At 39.4% G+C, this 18,289-nt stretch overlaps 1 protein-coding gene across 1 annotated transcript in view; it reads left to right on the top strand.

Moving 5' to 3' along the window:
- Positions 1–17,583, top strand: part of MIER1 (MIER1 transcriptional regulator) — a 40,863-nt gene extending 23,280 nt beyond the window's left edge. Inside the window, exons 4-13 of the mRNA XM_059821676.1 lie at positions 188–355; positions 2,921–3,053; positions 5,205–5,269; positions 5,590–5,662; positions 8,815–8,966; positions 9,548–9,629; positions 10,974–11,068; positions 11,587–11,714; positions 13,408–13,547; positions 14,411–17,583. Of these exons, the coding sequence (XP_059677659.1) occupies positions 188–355; positions 2,921–3,053; positions 5,205–5,269; positions 5,590–5,662; positions 8,815–8,966; positions 9,548–9,629; positions 10,974–11,068; positions 11,587–11,714; positions 13,408–13,547; positions 14,411–14,736 (1,362 nt within the window). The 3' untranslated portion in view covers positions 14,737–17,583. The remainder of the gene's footprint in view (positions 1–187; positions 356–2,920; positions 3,054–5,204; positions 5,270–5,589; positions 5,663–8,814; positions 8,967–9,547; positions 9,630–10,973; positions 11,069–11,586; positions 11,715–13,407; positions 13,548–14,410) is intronic.
- The last annotated feature ends 706 nt before the right edge of the window (positions 17,584–18,289 follow it).

An 18,289-nucleotide genomic window follows, 5' to 3' on the forward strand; every position in this document is an offset into this window, starting at 1 on the left:
CTTAGGAGCCAAAACTTCGGATTTTGACTGTCCGTTCATTTTGGAGTGGCCATTCTTAGTACACGTGATCATCATCTACCTGTTTTTGCTGTGTTATGTTTAAAGTGCACACCTTTAAGCTGTAGAGCAGATGTGGGATGTGAAATGTTTTTGTTAAAATCTCAAATTTTGTTTGGATGTTTATCAGGAAAGTGATATGCCAATCCAGGAGCTACTTAGCCGTTATGGCTATGATGGTACCATTCCACTCCAAGAAGATGATGATGATGAAGATGATGAAGAAGAAGAGGAGGAGGGAGAAGATGATGATGATGTTGATAATGATGACAACAGTGGCTGTAGTGGTGAAAACAAAGTAAGTGTTTACACTCATTTGAAACTGATTTTGATACAGCCATTCTGTACCAGACAGCCACTCAAGATGCCAGGGCATGGCAGAGATAATTCATAATATAGTTGTTTTCAGATGCTTTGTGTACTGAACTCTAATGTTTATTCTTAATTACCCATCTGTATTTCTCTTCATTGCTCTTAATTTCATCTGTACCATTCCAAACTGTTGCTGAGGCAAATTAGGGTACATGTATTACGTATAGCATCATGTAAGAAGAGATTGTAATTGTCCTTCAGAAATAGTCTGACTTCAGAACTGAAGTTTCAGATGCCTGAAGGCACCTTTATAGATACGGCTGAATACTTGTTTCAAGATGAAAAACTGGTCTGCTGAAACTGAACAGTGAAGTGTGGAATTGAATTAAATGTGTCTCTTGAGTATTGGAGATTGCTGCAAGTTTTCTAGCTTTAGCATTTTAAATTGTATTTTTTCAGCCTGGCAGCCCTGGTTGTACTTAAGTTCTTAACTGAGTCTAATGCTTCAAATTTCTTTGCAAAATATACGGTTTTGAACTTAGCGTCTTTAAAATCCTGTTCTGTGTGCTCTTAAAATAAATTTTCTGATTTTAGAAGAGTCATTTCTACTTGCGTATGTCATACATATTTGTAACAATCCTGTCCTGCCGTGGGCACAGTTGTAACTTCTCCATTACTGGTGGCATTCAGAGTTGCATCCTGAATTCCATTAAAATATGAAACCCTTTGTATTGTCAGTAACAAAAAAGCTTAGGCATTAATGGAAGTTGCATTACCTAATCTGGCTTTTAAAAGGATGCATTTTGTTCTTTGATGTCTTACCCATTTTAGAATCTCTGGAATGCGACATAGAGATGAGGAGTGAAACATCTGATTCAGGAAACGAAGTTCTTAGGATTTACAGACTCTCTTGACAGATGCTGTAAAAGATTGCTATTTGTGTGGGTTGAGTAGTTCAAAAAGAAGAAAGATAGTTACAGTTATATTCCATACATACACACATAGTTATAGTACACCCAAAAAGGTTCCAGCGGCTGGAGAGGGGGAGAAACTTACGTAACATGAAGTGCGCAAGATTAAAACAAGACACGAAAGTGGTTGATTTTGTTGTGCACGGCGGTGCTCCTGAAGTCTCACTTTCTTCTTGTGTCCTTGCTTCTTAATTACTTCCTGACACAACTTCCATCTTGCGTGGTCTCGTGACCTCCTCTGTAGCTCTTCAGTTCTGTTACTAGCTGATTTAAGATACTGCCTATCTTTTCTCTTAAATGGATAAAATCTCAGTGTCTGTCACTGCTGTTAGCAGCAAGAGGAGTCACCCCCGTCCCTCGGCAGGGCACTAACACCTTGTAGCGTGCTGCAGCAGCAAGTGCGTTCCTGCCCAGCAGCAGCAGCGATGGTTCACGGTCTGGCCCTGTAAAGGCAGCCAGTGGGTTAGCCTAATTGCAGACGTGGCACCGTGGCTGAATGGCATGTATGTGTTCGGCTGTTCTACCCCAGTTTTGATGGGGTTGGAGCAAAGGCGGTGGGGAGCACTGGGCACAAAGAGAGCTAGCTAGCCTCTTACGGTTGTTTGCCTTGGGGTACAAGAATGAGAGCTCTGAAATGCTTGCAGGCGCTTAGCAGAGAGGCAGTAAAATACGTCTGTGGGGGTGGAATAATTTTATAAATCATTCACGCTTTCTCTGCAAGTGCTCATCTTCCTACAGCTTACTTGGCTATACTGCACTTAGCTATTTTCTATTTTTAATCTGCTTTAAGCTGCACATGTGATAATACTCTGGTTGCTGGTAAAGGTACACATAAACATGTGCTGTGCCTAATGCTTCTGTGTTAGAACTAGCAAGTATGAGTGCTTACAACATAGTCGTAAAACACATAAAAAATATTGACAACATGCATTGAAATAGAAAAACACTGCTAAATTTTTTTAACCTTTATAATTTTAAATTGCCTTAACTGTAATAATTCCCATAGTTATTGTGGTTTATCTTCTAATAAAGAAACTTGCTCTAACTTTTGATCTTCTAATGACTCGGTGTACATACTCGAGTCTACTGATACGCTATTCCTGAGGGGTTGAACCACACTATTGACATTAATTTTTATGGAAGGTACCATTTTGATTTGATCGAGAGAAGTATAGCCAGTAAATAATTGCTCCCCTTTTTTATTGAAAATTCACAAGGAAGGGTTTTAAAGACCGAAGTAAAATGCAAAGTTAAATGAAATTACATGAAAACTGCAGGGATTTGCTTGACTGATTTAAAAAACTAGGCGTGATGTTTAATTGTGGTTCATGTTTCTGATTTGTATGTTAGAGTCTGAGTGTTAAATTGATCTGCTTAAAATCCTGGTCAATAAATAATACGATGTGTTTACACATTTGTTGTGGCTCAGCTTGGACAGGCCACAATCTGTACAGTCACTTCAAGTCAGATAAATGATATTTGGGTTTGATGTATTGACAATTTTGGAAAAAATATTGCCAAAACAGTGTTTGTCACATACAAGGGATAGCTGATCTCCTGTTTGCTTTTTTATATTTAAGGAGGAGACCATAAAAGATTCGTCAGGTCAGGAAGATGAGACACAATCATCTAATGACGACCCAGCACCATCTGTTGCTTCTCAAGATCCACAGGAGATAATTCGCCCTCGTCGATGTAAATATTTTGATACAAGTATGTAAAGTTTAGTACTAAGCACAGTAATCTCATTATGATTGACCTTCGGTTAAGAACCGCTCAACTTAACATAGTATTCCATTTCTGAAATATGCATGTTGTTCTCTAGAAACGTTTGTTCTCTTTCATAACGCTGCTCTTGATTATCCTTATGCTCAAAATAATAGGCCACAAAAAAGTCCTATTTTTAGCAGAAAGCTAAATCTTCTCTGCAGATAAGGGACTCTGCATAAGGATGGTAGATATTATCTCTTCTCAAAGGAAAGGATTAAATTTGTGGAAAAATTTAAATTTCTACGGTTTTGAAAAAGCAGGCTCTCAGACAGTGTAAATCCTTTCATGACACTACTCTGAGTGTTGTAGCAGTCCATTTTATGGTCCTGCAGACTGGTTTGTATGGATGTACCCTTCAGAAAAATTCCCTTGTACATGGAGTCCAGGTGTGGTAAATGACTGTTCAGTATGGTATTACCTTACCATTGTAGTTTCAGCTGCCAGTTCATACAAGGACATAGGTAAAAATGTTTGCAAGTAGGAAATGAACTGCATGGTACATGATTATCATGACAAGGCCCAGTGACACCAGTTTATATATGCATTCAAAGAAGGTGAGAGTCCAACTGAAGGGAAAAGTGAAAACTGAAATTTGCTAGAAGTAGAACCCCAGGTTTCTTCAAGATTGCTAATACAGAAAACAAAAGCAATGAAAGGCCAATAGATTGTTAAACCTGAAATAATGAAAGGGGAGCTAATGATGAAGAAAATTTGCTTCAAAAATTCCACGTTTGATACTGTTGCCAGTGTTGTGGACTGATTATTTTCTCTCTTTTTTGTTTAAAAATTGCTTTTGCATCTGTTTGAGACTGTTGAGCTAGTGTTATGTAGCTGTCCCTTTAGACTACTCTCATTTCTGTGGCAATCTTACTCAATGGGATGTGAACCTTTTAGTATTGAGCTATCAGCAGGGCCCTTTGGACAATAGATATTTTACCTTCCTTTGATGGAAGTGACTGTCGACGATGTTTGAATTCCTATTGTTCTGTGTTTTAACTAACAAAAGTTAAAGCAAAGGTTCCTTATGACACCTTATACTTGATACTTACTAGCCATGACATTGTAGAAATACTATTTTCTAATCTGTAGTTTATTTTAATCCAAAAATGCCAAGGAACCTCAGCATGTAGCTGTGCAGAAGATTGCAAGTATCTTAAATGAACTCTATTTTTGAAACATAGCATTAGCATTGGCATAATGCAAGTGGATTGCATTAGGTTTGGGGTTTTTTACAATGTTCAGCTGTGTATAGAACGTAATGTAATGTACAAATAATTTTAGTGCTGATATTGTCACATGCTATACAGAAACCAGATATTGTAGTTGCTTTGTGAAAGGCAACTAGCCTGTACCATAAATAGTTTAGAATTTTTGTCAGTCCTTATCCGAAATAATCTATTTTAGACGCTGCTGTGCATCTCTGTCCAAGCCTACGAAATGCTGGTAAGACTGAGAAAAGCACACTTGCAGCTCTCTCGCACCTTGTGCTGTAGTCTGCCTTAAATTCAGTGATAGCTGCTGTAAGGGAAGAAGAACAGCAGTAACTAAGCTAGGAGCTCGTTGAAAATGGTGTTGAAACCCACATGTGGATGCGGAACATCCACAGAAAAATTCTTTCAGAAAGTGGCTGTTTGTGGTAAATTTGGATGTGGATCATCTCAACTGCTTCACAGCTGGGTGAGGGAAAGCGAATTTTAATTAGGTAGTAGTAAAATTGATGGATGTATTCATTTATGGCTTAACTTTTCAGAGCCTGTTGTGCATCTTAACCCATTCTAAATGTGAACATTGGGTGGGTCATTTTTTAAAGTTGTCAATACTGAAACATTCAGTATTGTCACTAAAACTGCCATTTGCACTTGTGTGGTGCTAGATAAGATGGCAGTGAGGTGGAGCAGGGCTGCCGTGCGGCTGGAGGCTGGTGGGATGAGAGGCTGGGCTCATGTGCCCCCGTCACCCTTGCTGCGGCACACCCAGGAGCTGGCTGGGACGTCCCAGGTCCCCTCGCCCAGCCGCTTTGCTGGGGGCTGGCGTTGGCATGCACGGGCCACATCACAGCTCGTTCTCTGTAAATGTTTGAACGATTTCTTGTAGACAGTGAAATAGAAGAGGAATCTGAAGAAGATGAAGATTATATTCCCTCAGAAGACTGGAAAAAGGTAAATATGAAGGGCTGTTAAGAAGTCTGTGTTTCATGAATAATGAGTTGATCTGCTTCCTGTTAACTCTGAGCTCTACAGATCACCCAAATCCTCTCCAGTTTTTCCCCATAAGTGTAAGAGTTTTGATAGTAAGAAGTGTTAAAGACCTCCCCAAATAGTCAAAAATACATTTCCATATAGTGCCTGTTAACTGTATTTTTAGACCCTGAGCAATGAAAGTTTTAAGGGGTAAAAAAAGGTGGTCGTTCTCTTTTCGCTGACAAAAAAACATCACGGCTGTTGTTGCTTAACTTCTTGTTTCTGTTATTTCAAAACAGGAAATCATGGTGGGCTCTATGTTTCAAGCTGAAATTCCAGCTGGCATATGCAAATACAAAGAGAATGAAAAAGGTGAGACTTAGCACTGTTACCATTATTGCTATGTTTGAGAGTATTTTCTAATGGGGAGAAATAAAAGATTTGATTGATGTCATGGGTCTTGCAAAATAAAAGAGCTCCTTCAAGTGAAAAATAGAACCATCCTCTCAAACTGTAGTTCATTCTGTACTTTATCATCAGAGCTTGAGTCTTGGAAGGGGAAAAGAAAGATTATATTGCCTGTTGAACCCTTGTATTCTGATTTGGTAATGGACACAAGCTTTCTATGTAGCTTATGTTAACCTCTTCACCTAGTATATTTAGTTTACGTAAAACCTAATAGATAATAAAGAAATTGTGTTGCAAGGTAGGAAAGGTAGACCCAGTTCAAACCCAGCTGTGAACTTAAAAGAAGCAAATTTTCCTGCTCATTCAGCCCATTACTAGCAATTTCTTCACACTGCAGGTCAGTCTGAGACTGCGGCTTTTGTATTGTTTTATAGAAGTTAGTTTTTAAACTAACCAGCACAAAACTCAGTGCCTTCCTAGAATCCGAGTATATACTCAAGTAGTAGCAGTTGTCTTGCTTTGAGCTCCAGGTTGCAGTAGCCACGCTGTAGCCTGATGTAGCTAGAAACTGTCTAAAAAGAGCATCAGTCCTGCTCTTGACTCTGAGCAGGCTCACACTGAAGCTGACACATTCTGTCAGCTCTGGACTGCGTAGCCAGAGAGGTTGAAGAGAATGTAATTTAAAACTGCGGGAGAAGTCAGGAGCTTCCATTAAAAACAGAAGATGGCAAATCAGAAAACATCTGCTTTTTAGCTGTGAAGAAGTTGCTCTTCGCACGCTTTCCTGCTTCTGTCTGAAAATAGAGCTTGAACTATGTGTTTGCCTGAGGTGCAGTAAATTATGCTTTACTGGTCAGTCACCTGCTTTTCCTGGTATTTACTCAGCTCTAAATGGCTTCTGGCCTCCAATAATAAAAAAGATAATAGCTGCTTTGTGCATTGCAGTAACCTATATAAAACAGTTTTTCCTAGTCTTGCACACTACTCTTTGCAGAACGGAGAACCTACGTCATGGGCAAAAACCATTGAGGGGGAAAGTTAAATTTTCACCAGTCATGCTAGGGCTATTCTAGTTTTATATACCGGTGGGGTTTTATATCTTCTGCCGCTTCTTTCCTTTCTGCTCTGTTTTGGATGTAACCTTTGACAGGACTCCAACTGGAACTCCAACTGGAATATTAATGAAGCTTTAAAAGTTGAAAAATAAATGTCTGAGACTGTGTATTTAGTACTTTCATGTACATATCCCATCATCGTAGTTGTTCTCTTATGAAGGGGAAATTCTAATTGTAAAATTCCCGAACACGAAGAAGGCTAGTCCTTTCATATCCAGTCCCGTAAGCAAAAGCACAAAAATGCTACAACTCTTAAGAATAACCACATTGCTTTTCAGAATGTGTTCTGACACGCTGTTCTGAGGAAAGAACCATGTAACCTACGCTTAGCTAATTACAGTGGACTGGCTCTCTGAGAAGGGTGCCTGAAGACCAAATTAGCTGTTACTAAACAATTTCAGGTTATGAAAAATCTACAAAATTAAAAGATATGTTTTCAGAAGGCTTGGACTTGAAAATCAAAGGGTAGCTCTGAAAACGGAAGGGTGCTGAAGCTGCTTTGAGACTTACTGACCACGGTCATTCATAAACATTGCAGTGTACTTCGCTTGCATCATTAAGGGTGGCTTAGAACCAATTATCAGTTATCTCCTGAAAAGAATCGTTACTTCTGCTGGAGTTTGTATCCCAAGATACATAGAATCTTTTTCTTAAATGAGCAAACATCAGATTAGGACTAGCTTTTGGAAGAAAAAGGCTCCCAGAAAATTGTTAGGAGCTGTTTCCAAAGAGTATCGTTTGTAAAATGGAGCTGTTTTTTCTTTGCCAGACACTTAATAATTTTCCTTACCAGTTTTGGGTTTTTATTTGTAGCCGACTTTCATGTTAAAAAGAATTTTTTTCAAGTGGAGATGCACCTAGCTGCCACTCTGACCTTTCCACCTGCACAGAATGCTACTGTGTCTTCCCTTCCTGTGCTGACCATGCTTTCCCAAGTGTTCGCTCCTTCTTTCTCTGGTGAAGAGTCAAAGGTGCTCACCGAGCTAATGGTATCAATGTTAAAGTTACTTCCTTGCTGGTTTTTGTAAGGTTGTGTTTCAGCGAGGACTGAGACACAGGCAAGGTCTGGATACTTTCCTGATTCTGTTTTTCAATAACCTGAATTTTACTGTTTTTTGCTGTACTGGTATTTTAATCCTGTAAAGCTTGTAGGTTCTTCAGAATAAAAATGGGAGATAATTCAGAGGACGTATCATTTGGCCATGTTCCTCCCATTAATTTCCATTTACGATGGCTTCCCTGCTCTGAAAGCTCACGCAAAAGCTTTGAACCAACAGTAGAGATTTGATAGTATTAAAATTCAGCGATCTTTACCTGAATGATTTTGTTTTAGAAAATATTTTTTGGCAGTAGTAGGAAGGTCTTGGCAAAATTTCTTTTCAGGAGCTGTTTGACTTCACAGTGTCTGGCATCTGGGTGTCATCTTCCCTGGAGAAGTAGCGGACTTTGTTGCTGGTTTTGTCCAGCCACGTTAGCCGAGACTTTTACACTTGATGGTCCAGACACCTGGTAGTGTTCTTAGCACCATTTTTGGCGGTGTGCTTTTGGGTTTTATGCGTCTGATCCTAATCGTCTTGCAAGAAAACAAATATAATTAGTTTCTGAAGTAGTTTCCCATGCCTGCTGGCTGCCATCAGCAAAGCTGTGCGGCTTAGGGAAAAGGCACGCTGGAGGGATCGCTCAGGGACTGTGTCGGGAAGTGCTGCTACCTTGTGGTTTGAGTGGCGTCAGGAAGAGGACAGGGAAGGTGGAGTTTCTGGAGTTTCACAAATGGGTCCTAGAATCTAGAGCACCGATTATACCAGAGATTGGACAATATAACATATAGCGTCCTAGTCATTTGGATCACTGCATTTGTGAGACCTGTCCTTGTGTGTGTTCTGGATTCATGTTGGTGCTCTAGTGATCTTCCAAGGTTTCATAATCACTAGCTTTATAAGAGAGAATAAACTTCTATATTGTTGTTTTAGCTTGTTTTTCCTTTTCCTGTGGTTAATTCAGTGTATGAAAACGATGACCAGCTCCTGTGGAATCCTGACTTCTTACCAGAAGATAAAGTGATCGAGTTCCTAAATGAAGCATCAAGGCGTACGGGTGACGAGAAAGGCCTAGATGCAATTCCTGAAGGATCACATATTAAAGACAATGAGCAGGTATATAAGAATAATGAGGGTTTGCAGTTTAATGTTGCAGAATTAATTATCCCTTTATTTTCTTCTATTTTATTTTACTCCCAAGAATTAAAATTGCTTTTGAAACAGCTTTATTATTCCTTGTGGAAATAGAGATGTGATGGGTTTTTTTCCTCTCAACAAACATTAAACTGTTAACTTAGGCTTAACATTGCTTGATGTATCAGTGCATTGTTTTATATATAAATAATTGAGTATGAATGAGTTCTGTTCTTTCAGTTACAGATTTTTTTAAAGCTATATGAATGCATACTTATTTTCTTTTCTTCATAGAAAAAAACCCCATCCATTTTACAAATGTATGCAGTGGATGGAAATGTTGAAATACTTCACCTGGATATGTACTTGGTTATGTAATTAGACGTTTGGAAATTTAAACAGAGGAAATACGTCTTTGTGCTGTCTTAAATTTCATTCATTCAGAGAGTTTATTTTTAATCTTTTCTTAATAGGTATTAGTGATTTACTACGTATGCTTCTGTGGCACGACGTAAATTGAGGGGTGTCTAGAACATTAAATGTGTGTCTTTTCATCTTTCCAGGCATTGTATGAACTGGTTAAGTGCAATTTTGATACTGAAGAATCATTACGAAGGCTGAGATTTAATGTCAAAGCAGCCAGAGGTGAGCATACACTGAGAGTTAAGTTTATATTGTTGAACTCTCGTTTTATTTGTTTCACAGGTGTTGGGTTTTGCTGTCAGCAGACTGAGCTTGGTTGCATGTAAGCCTTAGATATCAGTGCCCATTTAAATGCAACCTTCAGTGAATCTCTTACTGTTCTCTGAGAGAACGAAATTAGCAGATGTAGTATAAACAGGTACATGCTGAGAGAGGGCGTGTGAATTAACTTCCTGTCAATAGAGCTTAATATTTCTATCTGTGACTTTAATAAGAAGTTAAAATGTAAAATGAGTTCTTGGCAACTGAATTGTGCGTTTCTTGGGCATTTTGTTCTTTGTTCTTCTGGACCTTTTCAGTCATCAAAGTTAATGGAACAAACATGAAATATAAAAGGAAATAATTCACAATTCTAAAGGAGAATGAGCATCTAAACCTTTCATTTAAAAAAGTATAACCCTGAAAAGACCCGGGTCTTAAAGATGCTTTTGGAGCCTTAAGCATTTCCTGTTTTGGTATTGATCTTTACACTCAAAGGAACAAGAAACTAAGAGAAGGCACAAGTTATTTTCCTTGCACATTGATCTGTTGGTTCTGCTTTCAAACCTGTGGCTTCTCCAGAGTTTACTGTGCAAATCACAAGACAAGAATGGTCAAATAGCGACGATTAGTTTGTTCTCCCACTATTTTAATCCCTATTTATTCGTGACCTTAAGAATCAATAAGGCCAAATTATATTAAGTTCTTAGAAGTGTGGCTGAAAGTTATTAGGGGTTTGGTCTGGCTTCAGTGGGGCCAAGATTTCCCACCCAATACTGTGAGCAGTACAGGTTCTTTTTCTACCTAACTGGAATTAACAGCCTATCACTGCCGGCTCTTGCCAGCAGTAAAGATGATTTCGTTCCTCATTCCTTTTCCCCTGCTTCTTCCAAATACCAGCAACCAGTTTGAGTCCACAGCATGAACTCCTCCGTGCTGTGTCCTAGCTTGAAGGATACCTGCTTCCTATGGTTCTAGGGGCAGAATGGCGAGACCAGGTTTCCAAGCCCTTCTTCCTCGTTCTGCTGCCTAGTTATTTCCCCATGCCGCAGCGCTGGAGTTACGGACCACTTAAAACAGTCCCTACGGACCAGCTAGTTAAGCCAGCCAAATTTCCCACCTACTCACTAGAAGGGAGAATTTTCATTTTTGTACTCGTAAGTGAAATTTCTGGAGGCGGTTCTCATTTAGTCAGCAGATGGTGTACGAAATTTGAATACCACGTATGTTTTCTGTCATTTAAGTTTTCTTTTATTGGCCGTATGCTTTTTTGTTAAGTATTTTCTTTATTGCTTTTCCTTGCTATAGAAGAATTATCAGTTTGGACAGAAGAAGAATGTAGGAACTTTGAACAAGGACTGAAAGTCTATGGCAAGGATTTTCATGTGATTCAGGCAAATAAGGTAAACACTGATTTTAAAGTGTAGTTCTCACATTTTTTTGAAGCAATGTAATTGTAAATAAATTCTTACCCTCAATTTCCTTCACAAATTACTGTATTTACTTCTTCTAATTTTTACTACGTATACGCCCAAATGGGTTTGTCAAAGTCCAGAACCCTCTGTAACTGTGAACTCAAAGTTCAGAGAAGTGCAAAAATCCTGCTCTGCATACACACGGGAGGATCTGCATCCCGAGGGTCTTATTCTGGTCTTGAACAGACTGGTGAAACAAAGTTGAATATTTCTCCTGAAGCTGTTGCTTGTGGCACCTCACGATATATTCAGTATTCTTGGAAACACTATTAAGCTTTGCAGTTCAATTTCTGCGCCTCTGAAATTTTGAGTCAATAGTTTCCACTAGTTCCTATGTTGTATGAGGAAGCATTGACTTTGAATTTCACACCTTTTGATTTAAATGGTAGTTTTTTGCCAAAAATGTGTTTAAATTCATCAAAACTTGCATGGCACATATTTCCTAGGTACGAACAAGATCAGTTGGTGAGTGTGTAGCATTTTATTACATGTGGAAGAAATCAGAGCGTTATGATTTCTTTGCGCAGCAGACCCGATTTGGAAAGAAGAAATACAATCTTCATCCTGGTGTAACGTAAGATATGCATTATTTTTATGTGCTTTTACATGTTGGATCTAAATCTTTATTTTATACTGCTCTAATCTGAAATAGTATGACAACGGAGGGATTCCATAGTCCCAACTTGCAGCAGGAAAACAGCCGAGGTGTAAGAAAAACTTATTAGTGTGTGTAATTTCTAAAATAAATGTATTTGGAATAAGGCAAACAATTTGCATTAAGCCACTATTTAATTTAGTTTGTTTTCTGTTTAAACGTTTCACTAATATAACATTTCTGCAAATATGTGGAATTTTGTCAATACTTGTTTTACTTTAAATACAAGTTTTATATAAAGGCATTAGTCACAAGTTTCAGGTGGGATTTATACTACTTGGTGTAGCATATTCTTGAAACCTATTGTTGGACAAAAATTCTGGCCAACACAGTACCCTCTACGAGGGCTTTTTTGTGTGTATATGGCCACTTTCCCCATTCACCGCTCTGCTAGGCAAAGAGGGAAATGTCTGTACATAGCTGTGTATTCTCCTCCCTCAAATCTGAGCAAGTGAGCCAACGTATTCTTCTGCCCTTCATTCCAATGCTATGATTTTAATATCCCACTCTTTCCGCTGATGCTCTCCAAGTCTTTTGCCTGCTATTTTTTCTTCTCATTTGTTCCTGGCTTCTCTGTTCATCCTTCTTTTTAATATTATTGTTTCTTTAAACATTTTAGAACTGTGTGTTGGACCACTGAAGTGAACTTGCAGTGTGCCACAAAGGGTTGCCATCTGTGGCTTTGTAAAGTAGACTGTAACAGAGAAGCACCCAGAGCTGCTGGATTTTCTTAACCAGTTGTCAGGGACTGTCTGTCTCCCCCTCTTCTTCCATCTGTTGGTTTTGTTGTTTTTTTTTTTTTATTTTGCCCAAATTAGTAGACATTTTTGGTGGTTAATCACTTAAAACGTTTTCTGATTCTTTTGCAGTTGACTGCATATGGTGATCAGAGGAAGTGTCATTAAGGATTGTACTTGTCTATTCTTGAACGCTTTTGCAGATAGATGTGGGAATTTAGGGTGCAGTATCAATTCCAGAATAATTATGTGTGAGGATATGCTGTTCCGGGAGTTAATCCAGACTAATACCATACGTACAAGGGCTTTACCAACCAGCTTTGTTTGTTTAAATCTTTCATAAGAGATTTACTATTAGTGACCTAAATTGTAGGACTGTTAATAGATTTCAGATACAGAAATGTCTTTAACTCTGAAGTTTTAAATTTGCTTTTAACTTTACCCCTTTTGAGGTTGTATGTGCACAAAACTTATTTACTTTAATGTATGTAATTGCTGCCGCAGCAAATTCCAAGAGCTTAATACCTGCCCGAGAGCATCACCTTGAAAACACAGCGCACAACATCACAGCATATTGAAGTTTCTGCTTGTGCATGATCTTATGGGACTTAGCATAAGTACAGGCTGAATTTATATAAGCTGGCTGCAGTGCTTGGTCAACAAATCTGTAGTTGCTGCGGACAAACCATACATGGGCCAGTTAACTCAGGAGGTCTTAAAAGTTGTTAACTTCGCAAGATAAGCCTGGGCATTTCAAAAAATATAAAATGTGAATTGGTCACACTTGCAGTATATGCAGTGAAGATTTTTGTACAAATAACACCAATCCTTTACACAGCAAGTGCAATGCTGAATGTGCTGTTTCTGTTGCGTAGAGATTATATGGACCGTCTCCTGGATGAAAGTGAAAGTGCTGCTTCCAGTAGAGCTCCGTCCCCTCCTCCTACAACTTCCAACAGTAGCACCAGCCAGTCTGAAAGGGAAGACAGCACAACCAGCAACAGTAACCAGAACGGTAAGTGCGTGCCCTGTCCCTCCTAAAGAGAGTTGCCAAATCATCGCAGATGACAAGCCGAATGAGAAGTTCAGCTTGCCTCTAAAAACAAGTCTAGTCTAGTTTTAAATATTTTCCAAGGTGTTAGCAGCTTTAAGTTAAAAATGTTTTTTAAAAAAGTGACGTTTGCATTTAGCCAGTGGTCACATATTGAAGATAAATCTCCGCTGGAATCTTCCTTTTAAATGTAAACAATCTGTTACTGTCTTCCTCATGCTAGTGTAGGTGTGTAGTGCTAACTTTGTCCCGTGCAGGGCATTTAAAACAACTGAGATGGGAACTGGGCTATTGTGCAACACACTAGTGCTTCTCCGGTGCTGGGCTCAAGAACACCGTTAACTATTCGTACCAGACACGGGGCACTGAAGGGCAGTATTAGGAATGGGAGGAGAGCCAGGGCACGATCGCCTGTGAAGGAAGAACACCTCAAAAGTGAGGGAAGCCATTCTGAAGGAGCTGAAGTGAAAGCAGTAGCAAGAGGAGGGAGGAGCTTGGGGGCTGAATCAGATTGTGAAAATCGAGTGGAAGTTACAGAAACTGCCCAGGTGAGGACAGTCTACCTGCAGCTTGTACAGTTACGGGATTGCAGGACATTTTCTTGACTGCTGTTGCTTATAAGGGCTTCCATAAACTCCATCGTGGTAAGTCTGTCTTTTGTCTGCAAGGAAATCGCTCATTCATCACACAGTGAGGATACGGAGAACCGTGTTGGCTTTTTACTGTGATGGGACTAGTTAGACTTCTGCTTTGTTGGGCTACCACAGATTGTTCTGTCACTGCTAACGCTTCTATTCTCTTTCTTACGGTATGTCTCTGTAACGCAGGGGTGTCTGCTAACGGGCCAGGTGAGATACCAAATAAAGATGAAGCAAAAATGGAAGGATTGCATGTAAATGGACCTACGAGTGGCAAGAAGACACCTCACACAGATCTGGATACAAATGGGTATGAAACTGAAAACCTTTCCATTGACCCAAAACTTGCTCATTCAGCTTCAAGAAATGAAAATGATTTTGAAGAAAAAAACGAAAGACCTCTAAAAAGAAGAAGAATTAACAGCAATGGAAAAGAGAGTCCAGGTTCTTCAGAGTTCTTCCAAGAAGCAAACTCACACGGGAAGCCTGAAGAACTAGAAACTGTGGATGACTGAATACTAGGAGCTGATTTTATTCCTTGGAGTAAATTTTGAGTGTCTAAAATTTTCAGGGTTGATGGGTTACCTTACAAAATCCAGTTCCGTAAAACGATCTGCTGAGATTTTTTTTCTAATACCTTCTAGTTGGCTCGTTTTTTCAGTGCTGAAAAGCAGTAGGAGACTATTCGGTTTCTCAGAGCTGGCAACTGTAGTTCTGGGAACTCTAAGGCTCGTAAAAATATTTGAGAAACTAATCAGTGAGTTTCTGCAAAAATACTCCCAGCTTAATACAGTAAAGAAACTTCTGTGTGTAGTACACTGTTTAAGCATTGTACAAGTGAACAAAGCATCCTATTTGAAGCAGGGGGCTGGTTCAGAATGTTGCAGGGAGTTAAAATGAAATACAGAATGCATCGGAGTAGGCACAGAGACTTCCACTCATGCTAGCGAGAGAAAAGGGTCATCCCGTTGTTAAGGAACCCTTATGAATCCTGAAAGTTATGAGCACAACTATTTTTATATATAGAAGTTTTAAAAGGTAAATAAATAAACCAGGTCAGGTTTGTATATGTAAAATTGTTGACATCAATGATGTCTTTCCATATTCTTTATCTGGGCTAAAGAAATACATTCTGTATTTTTCCAGATTTCTTTGTAGCCTTTGAAAGATTTTTACAGTACTTACGTCTTGATTGAACTGTCCTTTCTTAAAACAAAAGCTTGTATAATTTTCTTAACTTGTACAGTTGGTAAACTTTTATGAGAAAATTGATATCCTGAGTCTAATGTCAGCTTCATTTTATTTTGCTGAAGTCTTTTCTAAAAAAGGAAACCAACAAAAAAAAACCCCAAACCAAACCAATTGACTTACTTAAAAATATGCTTATTAATTAGTCACCGACATGTTATTTTCTTCTCAGAAAACAGTAAACAACATCAAGAATGGTTAGAAGTCATTTGATTTTGCAAACGTGATTTTTCTTACTTCTGTTTTACAGCAAATAGCAATGCTAAAGATTTGTTAAGCATGATGCTTGCGTTGCACACATTTTCTTGCTTTTTCATTAATACATTCTTTCATTTTATATTGAGCTCAGATAAACTTCACGTCAGCTGAATGCTTAAGTTTACTAAACCTTGTTCGCCGAGATCAGGTGTGAGATTATCCACGGATTTCTTTTTAGTCTAGCTATCATCGTCCACATTTCACTGAGCAGAGGAAGGGCAGGAAATGGGTCAAGCGGTTCTGGCTGCGCAGGACGTGCAGCCTGAGCTGGAATTTCTGAAAACTAGCAGACTTCGAACGGACGGGTATTTCAGCGGGAGCAGAACCATCACAGACACGTACTTGGCACAGCATATGCACATATATACGTTCGGTATATAGAGATTCACAGGGGTAAGAAGTGAGAGTAGGTATGGCTAACTAGTTTAAGATTAAAGGGCGAGAAACGGAAATTCTTTATAAATGCGTGTGGAGGGGGTGATGCTCACCGTCCCACTAGCCTAACTTGGAAGTTGCTGAAGTAGGGTTTACATCCATGAAATAATAGAAAGATTTTTAATACCCGTGGTTTGGGTTTTTTTTATTTTAAGCCACAGCTACACATCTACTGTACTAAAAATAGGAAAAATTGTTCATTTGTATAATTTATAATCTTATCTCCTCCTCCTGTGGCTTACAGGTGCACTGTTAATTTTTAATTGGTTATTTTTACTTAATCAGTCTTTACGATTCTGGTTTTAAATGTACGGTCCTGCGGTTTGAAGCTAATGTATCAACCTAAAAACCCAACTGCTAAGGGTTTTGTTTTGTTTTCTTCTTCAACTACGTGTACTTGGACTTTATGGTGATTCGTGCCCCAAATCCTCTGGATCCGGCCTGGCTCCAGCACCGTGCCGAGTTCCTGGAGTGTACTGACCTGCTGTTCCCAGAAAGGTTGTGCATGATCCCTTCTAACCGGTTCAGCTGACGTGCAGAAGTTCACATCTGCCTAGAATTAGACAGCAGTTTATGCGGAGAGGCACATCAGTAAGGTTTGTTAACGTATGGCCTGCATCTCGATCAATTAATTAAGTGATTGCTTTAGTAAGAGGTTGCTGTTAATTAATTTTACAGTCTGGTTTGTTCACGGAAACCCAAAGTATCACAGCCTTGTAGCAAAGATGGTCTTGAGACGGTTTCAGACTGAGATCGGTGCAGTCCTTCTAAGAGTCTTTGCAACTAGAGTCCTATTTTCCATTTTAGTTTCATGCATTTTTGTTTGCAAGTTGGAAATACTTCCAAAAACACATAGGAAAGTTTATAAGTGAATTGTCTCAGGCTTGTGTGTGAAATACAGCACTGTGTATATTTTCAGGAATGTTGCTTTGTTTTTTATCTTACCTTTTTTTGGTGATACGTAGAAGAGACCTGACATTCCATAATCAACAAATATGTAATGCTCAGCTAGACTTTAAGAATATTTAATTATAATTTACATTTTGTTTATGCTGGTGTTTTATACAGTACTTTGTTCATGTTCTTCAAAATGCAGCCACTATAACTTGATAAGTCATTGCACTACTAAAGCTATTTAAAATTCTAGAAATATAGTACCTTTGATTTCATTTAAAAAGCCGTCAGTACAGTTTGGAGCCCAGAAGGGTTTGAACGCGTTTCCAAACCGCGTTGAAAAGATCGTGACTTGCTTGTGACGCTCGGGTATGTTTTTCAAGCACTATCATGATGGGTTCAGCTGGAGCGGGTGTCCTGGAGTCACAAAGTGCTTTAAGACTGCAGCCGGAACGGAGAATCCAGTTCAACAGTGTAAATCCTTGCTGGGCTTTCATAAGGATTAAACATGATAGTAAAAAAAAAAAAAAAACCAACTACACACACACACCCATTTACAAAATGTTTTATACATTTTTTTCCACACGTAGTAATTTTGCACTGTTAGTAATTCCCTTCTCTTATCCCCCCTCCCTGTCTGCAATTCTGAAAAAGCTTATTAAAGTATTTTTTTAAACATACTGTCTGCATAAAAAATGCCTGAGTTTTTTTTGCTCAAAGCAGCAGGTGGAGTATTTCTGCTTACCGAGGATGCCAGCACCCCATCCCCTTGTAGCGGTGCGGTAGTGACTCTGTTACTGCTGCAGAAAGAAAAGATCCCTTTCCCAAGTAAACTTTGAACCATTTCTTTCATTCCCCTAAAACCCATCGCTCTCACCCCCTTCTTCCTGACGCTTTCTCTGGGCAGTCGCAGACCGGAGCCGGCACTGCTCCGAGCGGCTGGAGGGGCGGCCTGGGGAGAGGTGGGCTTTGCTGTACGCCTGAACGTAAAGGCAGCGTCACGTAAAGGCGAAGAGAGCAAGTTTGGGGCTGCCACCGAGGGCGGATGGGACTGGGAAGGGTGGCGGTGGGTTAGCGGTGGGCTACAACTGCACAGTTAATTTTTATTTCTGAGTCAAAGGCCCGGTAAGTCACGACACTGCTGTTATTTGCAGCCAGAAAGCCCCCGAGCGCTGGGCAGGAGGTGCAGCGGGGCCACGCACCAACGTATTGCTGGCTCCGGGGCTGCCGGGA

This window comes from Gavia stellata, chromosome 10, assembly GCF_030936135.1.
Source record: "Gavia stellata isolate bGavSte3 chromosome 10, bGavSte3.hap2, whole genome shotgun sequence".
NCBI classification, from domain to species: domain Eukaryota; kingdom Metazoa; phylum Chordata; class Aves; order Gaviiformes; family Gaviidae; genus Gavia; species Gavia stellata.